Here is a 13,682-nt window from a genome sequence, read left to right on the forward strand (position 1 = left end):
AGAAATAAATATTACAGGAGCTCAGAAGAAAGAGAAATCAGATCCATCTTAGAGCCAGGGAAGGCTTGATAGAAGAATTACAATTTGAACAAGGTCCTAGAAGATAAAGGTTAGAGAATAATATTTCTCCACTTACCTGAACAGAAGTGTGATAGTTAAAAAAATACAAAGGACATCAGAGTATGGACAATAAGTGAATAAATAAGTTTGACTTGAGCAGAAATTTCTTTTGGGAAAGAGAATATGGGAAAAGGCAGGTTACCCATTTCCACTTAGTAATGACCTCGTTCAAATGGTGGGAACTAGCTATATGTGGCTTAAGTCTAATTCTTATTCAGGAAACCTTTGATGCACAGTTATTTGCCTAATACAGTACTGGACATTAAAGGATGTCAAAGAAATCTTAAGAAACAGCCCATGTTCTTAAAAGCTCACTAATTTTGTCCGGGAAGCAAGATTTAGACTCAAAACTAGATAATAATGAAGCAAATAGTATAATCAAATGATCAATTGGGTGGTTAGGACAAGAAATATTAAAGGAATTAAGGAAAGGTAAATAATGACTGAGCAGGACTAGTTCAAAAATGTAGTTACATCCCAAAAATGTTTGGGGGATATAAGAACTGAGTTGAACCATGACAGATAAAATTTATCTATGTGGAAAATTTGAGGAAAGGAGTATTTTTAGAGTATATCTTAGAAAGTAATGCTATAAAGGAGGAGAAGAATATAGCATACCAATTTGAGCATGTTGCAGAGGGAAGAGAGCTGGGCTTGCACTCAAAGAACATTATTTAGCAACCTGATTTAGTCCTTTACTACTTGCATTGCCTTTAAATGTGGAGTTTGGCTTCTATGATTCTGTCTAGCTTTAAATCTATGACCCTATAGTAAGACATGTTAGTGAGAATTATAAGAATAATAGAGAGAAGTAGACTCTTAAATAGAAATTCTGGCACTTGGGACAAATTCAGTGAGAGATAGAGTAATAAACTAATTCAAGAACAGTAATATTGGGTTTGCCTATCCTTCAGAGGGTCTAGCCCTGGCTCCCATAACATGTCTAGCATATCACCCCCAGCTTATTCCTGATCTCTGGAAATTAGAAAGTTCCAACTACTGACTGAGGTATAATGTTGAGGTTCCCTAGAAGTAATGTGGATTTGTGTTCCCTAGGGTATTGGAATAAAAGCTAATGGTCTAAGCTCTATTAACTCTAATATCAAGTAGCCTTGGATATTACATAGTATTATCTTGACCTCTTGTGATTTTACTTAATGTGTCTGTGGTAAAAAGAAAAATATTGTGCTGCAAAAGCTGTAATTAATAGAATATTTACTCCCATTCAGCAATATTCTCCACTATGAAAAGTATTTGATTTAAGGATGATACTTATCTTTCATATGTTTTATTTATTAACAGCATTTGATCATTTCTTTTGCTATCAGCTTAAAATCCTAATTCATTTTAGTTATTTATCTTTCTTAGTTTGATTTGAAAAGAAATTTTCTCTTCTGTTCCCATTTTATTCATCTCTCTCTTTTTTAAAAAAAAAATTATTTTGCTGAGGGCAGTTGGGATTAAGTGACTTGCCCAGGGTCACACAGCTAGCAAGTATTAAGTCTCTGAGATCAGATTTGAACTCAGACTGGTGCTGTATCCACTGCACCACTTAGCTACCCCTTCATCTCATTTTAATATGGAATTGTTCCCTTTTGGGAGATCTCGTATCATACTTTGGTTTGATGAAGTAAGAAATATACCATGAAGTACTTGAGAAAGGTGGCAGTGGTTGGCTGTTAAAGTTCTATTTAGATGAACTTCACAGTATATAAATTTATATCTATATTTCAAGTCAATAACAATACCAGGTATAATAATACCTAACATTTATATAGTACTTTACTGTGCACCAGGCACTCCTAAGGATGTTACAATTATAATTCTTTTTGATCCCACAATATCTCTTGAAAGAAGAAACTACTTTTTATCTCTATTTGGATAAGGATAAGAAAACTGAAATAAACAGGTTAAATAACTTGCCCAGAATCACATAGTTAATAAGGGTCTGAGACTAGATTTGAACTCTAATGTCTTCCTGACTTCAGATGTGGTAATGTAACAATTTTACCACTTTGCAGCTTTATTACATGTCAAGTTAGAAGCATTCTGTGTGGCAATTTGAGTTCAGCAACTTTCCGCCTTTCTTTTAGTTCTCTCCTCCTTTCTTCTAAATTACTTGCATCATATTCAAAATAATTTAATTATCTTTCCTTAAAGCATCAGAGGCTTCTTGATATGCTTGATGTAGAAAAGGAACAGCTAACAGAAAAAATAAAAGAAGCTTTGACTCGACAGTCTCAAGATCAGAAGGTAAGATTCCAAGTACCACTGGGGGAAATAGTCCTCATTTCCTGAAATAATAGATCTAATATCTTTTGAACCATTTTGTGATTTGCAGGAATTATTGGGAAAGTATTTGACAGAAGAAATGCAAAGAAATAAAGATGCATTAGCAACTGCAGCAAAGGTATTTCCATATATTGGTTTCTTTATAAATGGGTGAAATTTAAGAAAGGTGAGTTGGTTTATTTTGCAATTTATCTATTGATGTAATAGCTGCAGAAAGAGGGTTTCCTTCCTCATTTCTCCCTATGTTTATTTTAATTCAACAAATATTTAAATGTCCATGTGCAAAACCCCAATCCTTATAAATGCAAAGGCATTTTGGAGTATCTTTTATACCTCTAGGACTATCTGCCCAGGTATATAACATGTAAACAAAAAAGTAAACATGAGATAGGTTGAAGAAGAAGAGTGCCTTAATAGCTAGGGTATAAAGAAAGACTTTGGATACAGTGTGGTAGTTGAAATAAACCTGGAAGGAAAACTAACAATTCTAAGAAGCTAATTCTAAAAATTAGATGGATTCAATTGAATAACCAGAATGAGAGAACAGTCATTAATAGTTCAATGTAGTGTATACTTATTTTGTATTTAATTTATACTTTAACATATTTAACATGTATTGGTCAACCTGCCATCTAGGAGAGGGGGTGGGGAGGAGGGGAAAAATTGGAACAAAAGGTTTGGCAATTGTCAATGCTGTAAAATTACCCATGCATATAACTTGTAAATAAAAAGCTATTTTAAAAAATAGTTCAATGTAGGCCTTGGAAGGCAAGATAGCAGAGAAGGGACAGGGATTCACCTACTCTCTAAAAATGATTTTATGTAATGCTCTAGAACAAATTCTGGAGCAGTAGAGCTACAGAAGGACAGAGTTAGGCAATTTTCCAATTCAAGACAACTAGGAGGTTTTGAAGAAAAAATCTACTACACCTCAGTGAGAGCTATAATCCAGCACAGGTTATGCCACCACAAACCAGGTTCCAATAAATAAGAAGAAGCCCTTGGGAATGACTGAATAAGTGGCAATAGTGGTAGTTTCTGGACATCTGAGATCACAGACATTAAGGGAGTCAAACAATTAGTAAAAAGGAGATTACAGGAATCCTTTTGCTGGCACTGGGGGTAGAATTCTGTTCCATTGCCCATTTTTGAATCTGGATCATAGTCCTGGGCCTCAGATCTAAGGCAAGAAGGAGTGTTAGCATATCAGTCTACAAGCAAGGGAAAGGGAGACATTTATCACAGTTCCAGGGTAGAAAAAGTGCTTATGTTGCTCACAGAACTGTGTATGATACAGGAGAATAATAAACACATGTCTTTCTATATTATAACATCTTGGAAGAAGTGAAAACTTACAGGTCTCTAAAATTGCCTCTGAAAACAGATTCTGAAGCAGTACCCTTTCCACTCCAATAGCAGAGCCCCATTTTATCAGAATTAAAAGTCAGGAAATAGGAAAATAAGCAAAGAGCACAAAAATTCCTAACTATAGAAAATTACTGTAGTGACAGAAAAAGATCAAAATACAAATTTAGAAGAAGACAACAAAGTCAGAACTCCTATATCCAAAGATTCAAAGAAAAAAAATTGATTGACCCAAGGCCATGGAAGAGCTCAAAAAGAATTTTTAAAATAGAGTAAGAGAGGAAGAGGAAAAACTGGGAAGAGAAATGAAAGTGCTGCAAGAAAATCATGCAAAATGAGTCAGTAGCTTGGTAGAGGAGACAGAAAAAAAAATTTAAAAAACAATATCTTAAAAAACAGAATAGGCCAAATTGGCAAAATAAAATAATAAAAGATGAAAAAATCCAATGAAGAGAAGAATGTTTGGAAAATGTATTGGAAAGTGCTACCTCATCCAGATAGAGAATTATAGAGACTTTTGTTTGTTTGTTTTTTCTTATATTTTATTTTTACATTTTAATCTGATTTTTCTTATGCAGCATGATGAATATGGAAATATGTTTAGAAATTGAACATATTTAATCTATATTAGGTTGCTTGCTGTCTTTGGTAGTGAAAGAGAGAGAGAAAAATTTGGAACAAAAGGTTTTGCAAAGGTGAATATTGAAAACTATCTTTGCATGTATTTATAAAAATAAAATACTATAAGGAATGAAGAAAGAAAAGCAGGATTGGCCAAATGGAAAAAAAAAAAAAGATATACAAAAATTCATTGAAGAGATCTCCTTAAAAAGCAAAATTGGTCATATGAATTTGATGTACAGAAATTTTGTGAAAAGAAGAATCCCATAAAATATAGAATTAGCTAAAGGCAAAAAGGAGATACAAAAGTTCAATAAAGAAAGTGATTATTTAAAAATTAGAATCAGGCAAATAAAAGCTAATGACTCCAAGAGACATCAAGAAATAATAAAACAAAAACAAAAGAATGAAAAAAAATAGAAGAAAATGTAAAATATCTCATTGGAAAAACAACTGATCTGGAAAATAGACCTGGGAGAGATAATTTAAAAATTATTGGACTGAAAGCCACAATCACAAAAAGAGTTTAGACATCACATCTCTTTAAAGCAATTATTAAGGAAAATTGCCCTTATGTCCTAGAACTAGAAAATAGAAATTGAAAAAAAAAATCTACTGATTACCTTCTGAATTAAATCCCCAAATGAAAATTCCCAGGAATATTATGCCAAATTCCAGAGCTCTCCCAGGTCAAGGAGAAAATATTGCAATTGGCCAAAAAAAAAAATCATTTATTGTGAGGTCAGTCAAAATAACACAACATTTAGCAGTTTCTAAACTAAAGGATCTTAGGTCTCTAAATATATGATATTTCAGATTCTTACAACCAAGAATCATACCCAGCAAAACTGAGTATAATCCACTAGGGGAAAAAGATATTCAATGAATTAGAGGACTTTCAAGCATTCCTAATGAAAGAATCACAGCTGAATGGAAAATTTAACTTTTGAATACTAGATACAAAACAAAAGCTAAACAGGAAAAAGAAATCATAAGGAATTCTTATTTTCTAACATTGGGAAAATGATATTTGTAATTCTGAAAAACTTTCTCATTATTTGGGTAGTTAGAAGGAATATACAAAGAGAACATAAGTATGAGTTGAATATGATGAGATGATTATTAAAAAAAATTTAAAGAAGTGAGAAAGAAGAATGCACTGAAAAGGAAGAGACAGAATGGGGTAAATTATCTGACATTAAAGAGATAATGAAAACAATATTCATGGTAATTTCAATGTAAATGGAAAGAACCATAACCATAAGACAACAAAGATTGAATTTTGCAAAATTGCAAAGAATAAACATGATTCCAAAGAAGAAAATTAAGGATATACCCTTAGTCTTTTGTAGAGGAAAGGGTCTGTGGATGTGGTACATTGCATATATTTTCAGACTTTTTTCTATCTCTTGATTGTTTTTGCTGATTTTTTTTCTTAGAAAATGTTTATTATGTGAAATAATTCTCTGGGAATTAGAGGAAGAGGGATACTAGAATAAATTCTTATGGTGTAAAAACAATGTAATATCAATACAATTTTATTTTAAAACTATGCTGTAAAAGTTTTTCCATTGTTGACTATTTTATACCGAACTATTGGTCTTTCATCTGAGATTTTTATTCTTGAAAAGGACCATGACATTAGAGAGATGATCCCATGACATACACATGAATCAGATTTAAATGAGGGAGGGTTATGCATGTCACCAGGCTCACTCTCTCCATTAGAGTTTTCTGAATCCAGTGGCAAGATAGAGATCAGGACAGCTAGAGATGGCCCTGGATACAGGGAGAGACCTTGGTCTTTTTAAGCTTAGTCTCAGTTTGATTAAGGCAATGCCCAATTAGTGATTAATAATAAGTAAGTGCAAGTCTTATCTGATCTTAGAAGATAATCAGGGTCAGACTTGGTTAGTATTTGGATGGGAGACTGCTGGGGAATACCACTGGGTGCTGTAGCTGCCACTAATCATTTGTAGGAAGCCTCAATTAATGGAAATGTATCTCAGAAACCCAAGAAATTGAGTTGAATATACTTATGGAATGAATATAGATGTGACACTACAGTGCTGACTACAGATACAATTTTAGTTTTACAAAGCCTGCACACAAAACAGAATTAGGTGTAAACCTAATAAAAATAGAGAGTAGAGTCTATCTGTGATAATATTCTTATTTAGTAAACAACTATCTTCAAAAAAATTCTTTTTTGATCCTTGTTTTTAATATTATTGCTTTCATTATTGTTTCAAAGATTGAGAAAGAAACAATGAAGGATGCAATTTTAAAAACAGTAGAAGAAGAAAGAAAAAACTTGAAAATAATTCATGCTGAGGAGAAGGAAATTTGGAAAGCTGAACATGATAAAGATCAAGAAAAAATATCTCAGGCAATCCAAGAAGCTTTACAAGAACAAAGAAAAATAAGTCAGGTCAGTAGGCAGCTTTATGGAAATCGAACTTCTTTTGTCTTATTTATTTCAATTAATACTATTCTATCATCTTTTAAAAGCACATCAGTTGAAATACTAATTTCAGAAATGGTAATTAATAATAGTAATTATTGTTCAGTCAGTCAGTCATATCTGACTCTTTATGACGCCCTAGACCATATAGCACCAAAATCTCTTTCTATCCTCCTTTTTCTCTGAAAGTCTGCCCAGGCTTATGTTCATCATTTCCATGATACTCTCTATTTATCACATCCTCTTACATCCATTTCTTCTTTTGCCTTCAATCTTTTCCAGTGAATACTGTCTTTTTATTATATGACCAAATTAAAAAATGATAATAGATGTCAATTTTATCATTCCTTCTATAAATAATTTTTATTTTTCTGCTTTTGAATATCACAAATTTGAATTAACTATCTTCTTTTATTTACTTTCCCGCTAGTTTTTATGCAAGTTATAGAAATCACAGCATCCCATTTAGTTTACCTAGCCTTCATATTTTGAAGAGTTCCTGGGAAGAGTTGAAATTCTATTCCCAAGGTCACAAAGTTGGTAGGAAGCTCAGCAGGATTTCCCATTACACCATTGTGTTCACTCTCAGATGCTCTTTCTAGATTTCATGAGCCAAGTCTATCTCATCATGTTAGTAATCTCAGTTAGTAATCTTCTTGTGTACTTCATTGGATTTATCTCATCAGTTTAGGAACTCTATTGTTACAGGTAATTTATATATGTATATAGTTTTAACATATTTAATATAATAATATAATATATAAAATATAATTTTTATAATTTTTAAAATAATCTTTATATTTTTTTTCATCCCATGAGATACTTGTCCACTGAAATGGGCTACCTATAACCATAGGTATAGAAGAAGAAATGAAAATCAGGTCCTAATTATCATAATAATTAAATTGAAAGGGAATCTAAGAAAAGGGATAAATGCCTTATGCCTGCTGCTGTTTTATAATCTATTTCATTCTATTTCTTTGCATCTCCTTACCTCATTGTATTATTTCTTATAGTACTTCATAGAAACTGCCTTTGAATATCTTAAGAGATTTTGTGGCATCTAGATGGCATAGGGAATAGATGTCCAGACCTGAATAGAGTATCAGATTTCTCTTCCTGAGTTCAAATCTGGAAATTATCTGTTTCTTTACTTGTCAAATGAACTATAGAAGGAAATGGCAAACTACTCTTTACTTTGCCAAGAAAACTCTAAAATTGGGTCACAAAGAGTTAGACACAACTGAAAACAGCTGAACAACAACAAACTCAGAAAGAGGAGTAAAAAGATAAATAGGAAGAAGAAAACCCTGTGATTTCTGAATTCTGGAGACCTTTAGTTTGTGAAATTTGCCATGTAAGGAAAGGGGAAGATAATTTGAAACTTGACTGAGATTTTTGGTGGGGAAAAAATGGAATTACAAGAGTACAACCTATGGTATGATATCCTATATTTCTAATTTTTAAACTTCTATTATTAAAAGATAAAAGGATGATGTAATTTTCATGCTATAAGAATGATAACTAGCCCAATACATTTCTCCTTCCCCCCCTTATTTTGCCTATAGTTTCTAATCATTTTCTGATGTTAACTATGATGAACATCAACAAACACATGTTGATCTCCTACTGTAAGAAAATTAATTTGGCCCATTTTATTTATTAGAACATATTTCTAAAGATGTCATTCATTCTACCTATTTTAGGTTAAACTTGACCTAAAACCAGGCATATGTTTCAGACTCAATGGCTAATTTTTGGTGATTTATATAGAACATGCAAAATAATAGAAATACCTTTAATTAAAAGAATACACACTCAAATTAAAAGGCTTTAGAAGGCTACTCTTTCCTACCGCCAACATAACAACAACAACTATTCAGCTAGGCCAAGTTCATGCTTCCAAACTGATTTTTCCTATATATAGTTCTATTTTATTCCCTTGCTCAAAAAAAAAAAAAAAAGTTACTGCTTCCCTGTGTAGTCTGTCAAATAAAATACTTTATTCAGGGTTTTCTACCATCTAACTACACTTTACCTTTCCATTTTTTAACATATTAATTTCAGCTTCAAAGAATTAGGAGGACTTTAACAGGGTGGTGCTACCAATTGAGGCCCTGTAGCATAGCTTCAGAAGCACCTGGATTCTGAAGGTAGAACCCTGGTACAAATCTTAGCTCTGCTCATTACTCTTCTTAACTCAAAGCACAAGTCAGTTATCTTCTCTTGGTGTCAATTTCCTGGTCTATACAGATTAGATTGGGTGATCTAAAAGCCCCATTTCAGTTCTAAATTATTTGACTTATCCTCTTTAAAGATCTCATCATGAGTGGTGAGGAATTTCCTGAGGCAACCCATTCTTTTCACTTTTAGACAACTCTGATTGTTTGTAACTTTTTATTAATGTTGAACTGGAATTTGTTGTTATTAAATCCTCCCTTCTTCCCCACCTCACTTCTAGCTATGCCTTCTATGGCTAAAGTTCCTAATTTTATCACTGATAGCACTTTATACAATGTACAGTACATAGTAAATACTAATAATGTTTATTGACAGATCTAATAAATAAATGTATATGTGCATTATAATCATTAAAGATTGTCTCAATTGATTATTAGTGATCCATTGCCTTCTGTGAAAATTCATCAATGAAAATTCTTCCTTACTTTTGATATTATTTGCAGTCTGTTTTCTGGGAAAGCAAAAGGACCAGTCTCCAAATGAATACTCTTCTCTCCATGAAACAGAATAAAATGGAGGTTATTACCTCCCTTTCTTGAGTCCACTGGTGAAGGAATATTAACCAAATCCATGTGGTCTATATAGCAGCTATACGATCCTAGGAAATCTTTCTAGACAGCCACACATGTATTTAGTAATTAATGGTATCAGATTTCTTGTATAAATGTAACATGTCTTTATACTTAACATGTACTTTTTTCTGGATCTTAAACTCTGAAAAATCCATGACTACTGAGCATAACCTAATTCTAGTAGTCTTTGCTTGATAGTAATACGTAGTTAATATTAATTGCAATAAAAATCAGCTTTTTTATATCAGCTATGCATATTTTGATGGTATGAAAAATTTCCTATTCCTCTTGAATATCTCATATAATCATTGATATAAATTGGAAACATTAACTTTGACAAAGATGCATCAGATATATTTCTTCACCAAGAAAATATCAGACACTTTGCAAAGCTCAGGACAATAAGATATTAGTAAATCCAGTGACTGTTTTTTTCAGTATAATATGTCAGAGTTTTTCATCTTTAAACATATGCTATCCAGGTGGATACTGGGATTCGTACAAGAAACCTTTGTATTCACTGTGTGTGTGTGTGTGTGTGTGTGTGTGTGTGTGCATGCGTGCACATGTATGTGTGTGTGTCCTATGTAGAAATGCTGCTTGAGGTCAGAGCAATCCATTTTGTAGCATTTAAGTGGAGCACTTATTTACGTAATAGCAAAGCTTGTCTAGAATTTGAAAAGTGTTTGAAGAGTCAAAGTTTGAATGCAGACATAAAGCATGCTTACAAAACTTTTGGAATTCTGAGATATGGTCCTAGTACTAAGGTATTCATTTTAAAGTTCAATTCAGACTTATTCCTATCTAATGACCTATCTAGAGTATTCAGGTAGATAAATAAGCATACTGTAATGATTTTCTAGATTATGTATTGGAAATTTGACTGGTGTTAAATTATAAACTAGACACAAATTTTGTATTTGAAGACAACCAAAAGACTAGAACAGAAATACTAGAGAAAACTAGACAGAAATCAAGATGACAAAAACTTTAGCATGAAGTCTGGTATAATATGATTAAAAGTATACCAGTTTTCATTGTTTTTAATCTGACCTGTGATTTCATTTGTGTAGGGACCTTCCAGTGAGGAATTTCTTTTTTCAGGTCATAGTGGGGGAATACTAAGAGGTTATAGTATTTACCCAGTGTTGTACAATTAGTGTGTGAGAGTCAGGACTTGAATGTCTTGTTTCTAACACTTTTCCTCCATCTGCTAAAGGAGCAAGAACAAATGGTAATTACTAAGTTCTAACTCTAACCCTATAATTGTTTTCTGTGTCCCATATTTCTAATTTTTAAACTTCTATTATTAAACTCTAATCCTATAATTGTTTTCTTTGTCAGTTAACTACACATTTTCTCATACTCATAAACTAAGAATCTGTGATATTCTGCCCAGTTTAATTCACATTTGGTGAAATAAAGAAATCATAACCTTTAGATGAATGGATTGATAGATATATTTGCTTCTACAGAAAGCTTTTCTAACTTTCACCTGTCTTTGTTTTCTCCCTTTCTGTTTTGTTGTGCTTCTGAAGCTCATATGCAAAACAGAATTCACTATCTTTTCTCCTAAGCTATCTCTTCTGAGCCTTCCTTATTATAATACTAACATATAATATAATAGTATTCACTAGCATATTATTATTTTATAATGTTATTGTTATTATTATCATTCTATTCCTTAAAGTTTGTAACCTTGGTATTATACTTGACCCTTCTTCGATTTTCACTCTACATATCTAATCAGTTGTCAAACCTTGTTCCTTTCTCCATAATGTCTTTGTACATGGTCTATTCTCTATTCAGTCACTCAGTCAAGAATTTATTAGTCCGATTTGTAAGTTGCCTACCTAGACTAGTATTATAGCCTCCTATTTGTCTCCCTGTATCAAGTGTTTTCACTTGAATTCATCTTCCATGTAGTGCCAAAGTAATTTTTCCTAACTCTTAAATCTAACCACGTCTGATCATACTCATTTATCCTAATAAACTTCTGTACATACTATTGCCTTTAGAATGAAATATTAATTGTTTGACATTAAAAATTCAGCATAACCCAATGATACATTATTTGTGGAGTTGTGATCTGGAGAGTAATTTGGAACTATGTTCAAAAAGCTATCAAACTGCATATCCTTTGGTCCAGTGGTATCTCTACTGGGTTTGTACCCGAAAAAGATCATAAAAAAGGGAAAATGACCTACATGTGTAAAAATGTTTGCAGCAGTTCCTTTTGTAGTAGCAAGAAACTGGAAACTAAATGGATATCCATCAGTTGGGAAATCACTGAATAAATTATGGTAATGAATGTTATGGAATATTATTGTTCTATAAGAAACAATCAGCAGCATGATTTCAGAGAGGCCTAGAGAGAATTAAATGAACTGATGCTAAGTGAAGTGAGCAGAACTAAGACAATATTGTATACAGCAATAACAAGATTATGTGATGATCAATTCTTGATTTTCAACAATGAGGTGATTCAGGCCAATTCCAATATACTTCTGATGGACAGAGCCATCTGCATCTAGAAAGAAGACGGTGAGGAGTAAACATGGATTACAACATAGTATTTTCACCTTTATTGTTGTTTACTTACTTTTTTTTCTTTCTCATTTTTTCCTTTTTGATCTGATTTTTCTTGTGTAGCATGATAATTGTGGAAATATATACAGAAGAAATACACATGTTGAACCTATATTGGACTACTTGCTGTCTGGGGAAGGGGGAGGGAGAAAAATTTGGAACACAAGGTTTTGCAAGGGTGAATATTGAGAAATTTTAAAAAATCACCTTCTTAGGAAAAACAAGTAGATTGGACAAGTAGAGCAATACCAAGACTTTTGATTTTCATTGTTTTGAAACTAAAGAATATTCTAGAGATTAGGAACTTTTTCTGCTCTTTTTTTTTAATTGAACATCCTACTAAAATGAAACAAAAATGTTTATTGATATTGAAAACTGAAGTAAGATTTGAGGTATAAAATTAAAAAAAAGTCATCACAACCTAACATTTTCATACCCTTCCAGTCTTATGTACAAGCTTTATTCTCCTTGGAGCATTACATCCAGCCATACTAATACTTTTTTGTTCCTCACATGATAATTGATATCCAATCTCCATGCCTTTCTACAATGGCTATCTTCCATAACTGAATGTTCTCCCTATCCTCATCTTTTGTAAATGTAGTTTACTTAAATAAAGTAATACCTTCTATAAGAAACTTTTTCTGGTCCCTTATTTACAAGTGTTTTCCCCTCCCTAACTATCTTGTATCTATCTTTGGCAGCTAAGTGCTGTCGTAGTTTGAGTGCCAGGCCTGGCTGGAATTAGGAAGATTCATTTTCTGAATTCAAATCTGTCCTGAGACATTTCCTGAAAAAGTCTTTTAACCTTCTGTGCCTCAGCATCCTCATCCTTAAAATTATCTAGAGAAGGAAAAGTAAAATTACTTAACTACTTTTGGCATGAAAACTCCAAGTGGGGTCAGGCAGAGTCAAACATGATTGAATGTGATTGAATGACTGATCAAAAAGAAAATTTCTATCAAGGTACATAAATACCTTGTGAATAAGGGGCCCTTTGCTTTTGTATTTGATAAGCTTTTAATAGATACTTGTTAATTTGACTGACTTCCAGATTAATTTCAGTAAAAGAAACTAAAGGAAGCTACCCATGAAAGGGTAGCTTGGAAATCTCTTTTCATATCTCTGTATTTGAATTCCACTTGATATTTATTTAATTAATTATTTTTTGTTGTTGTTGTGATGCAGCCTGCGATTAAATGATTTGCCCAGAGTCACACACCTAGTGTCAACTGTCTGAAATTAGATTTGAACTCAATTCTTCCTGACTCCAGATCTGGTGACCTATACCCTGTGCTACCTAATTGCCTCAATTTCCACTTGATATTTATAATTCTGTTATATTCACCTTTAAGTTTTTTAGTGTGTCATTATTATTTTTCTTCTAAATTGCTGTGATTACTGTGTATATTATTTTC

The 13,682-nt window shown here is 32.4% G+C and overlaps 1 protein-coding gene across 6 annotated transcripts in view; it reads left to right on the top strand.

The window, feature by feature from the left end:
• CCDC91 (coiled-coil domain containing 91) overlaps positions 1-13,682 on the top strand; it is a 527,068-nt gene that overhangs the window by 358,654 nt on the left and 154,732 nt on the right. For 5 of the 6 annotated variants that reach the window (XM_051961141.1, XM_051961140.1, XM_051961142.1 and 2 more), the window contains 3 exons: positions 2,281-2,373; positions 2,462-2,530; positions 6,653-6,829. In XM_051961141.1, coding sequence (XP_051817101.1) covers positions 2,281-2,373; positions 2,462-2,530; positions 6,653-6,829 — 339 coding nt within the window. The remainder of the gene's footprint in view (positions 1-2,280; positions 2,374-2,461; positions 2,531-6,652; positions 6,830-13,682) is intronic. The other variant, XM_051961143.1, reaches the window with a different exon arrangement.

The sequence above is a fragment of the Antechinus flavipes genome, chromosome 5 (assembly GCF_016432865.1).
Source record: "Antechinus flavipes isolate AdamAnt ecotype Samford, QLD, Australia chromosome 5, AdamAnt_v2, whole genome shotgun sequence".
Taxonomy (NCBI): Eukaryota; Metazoa; Chordata; class Mammalia; order Dasyuromorphia; family Dasyuridae; genus Antechinus; species Antechinus flavipes.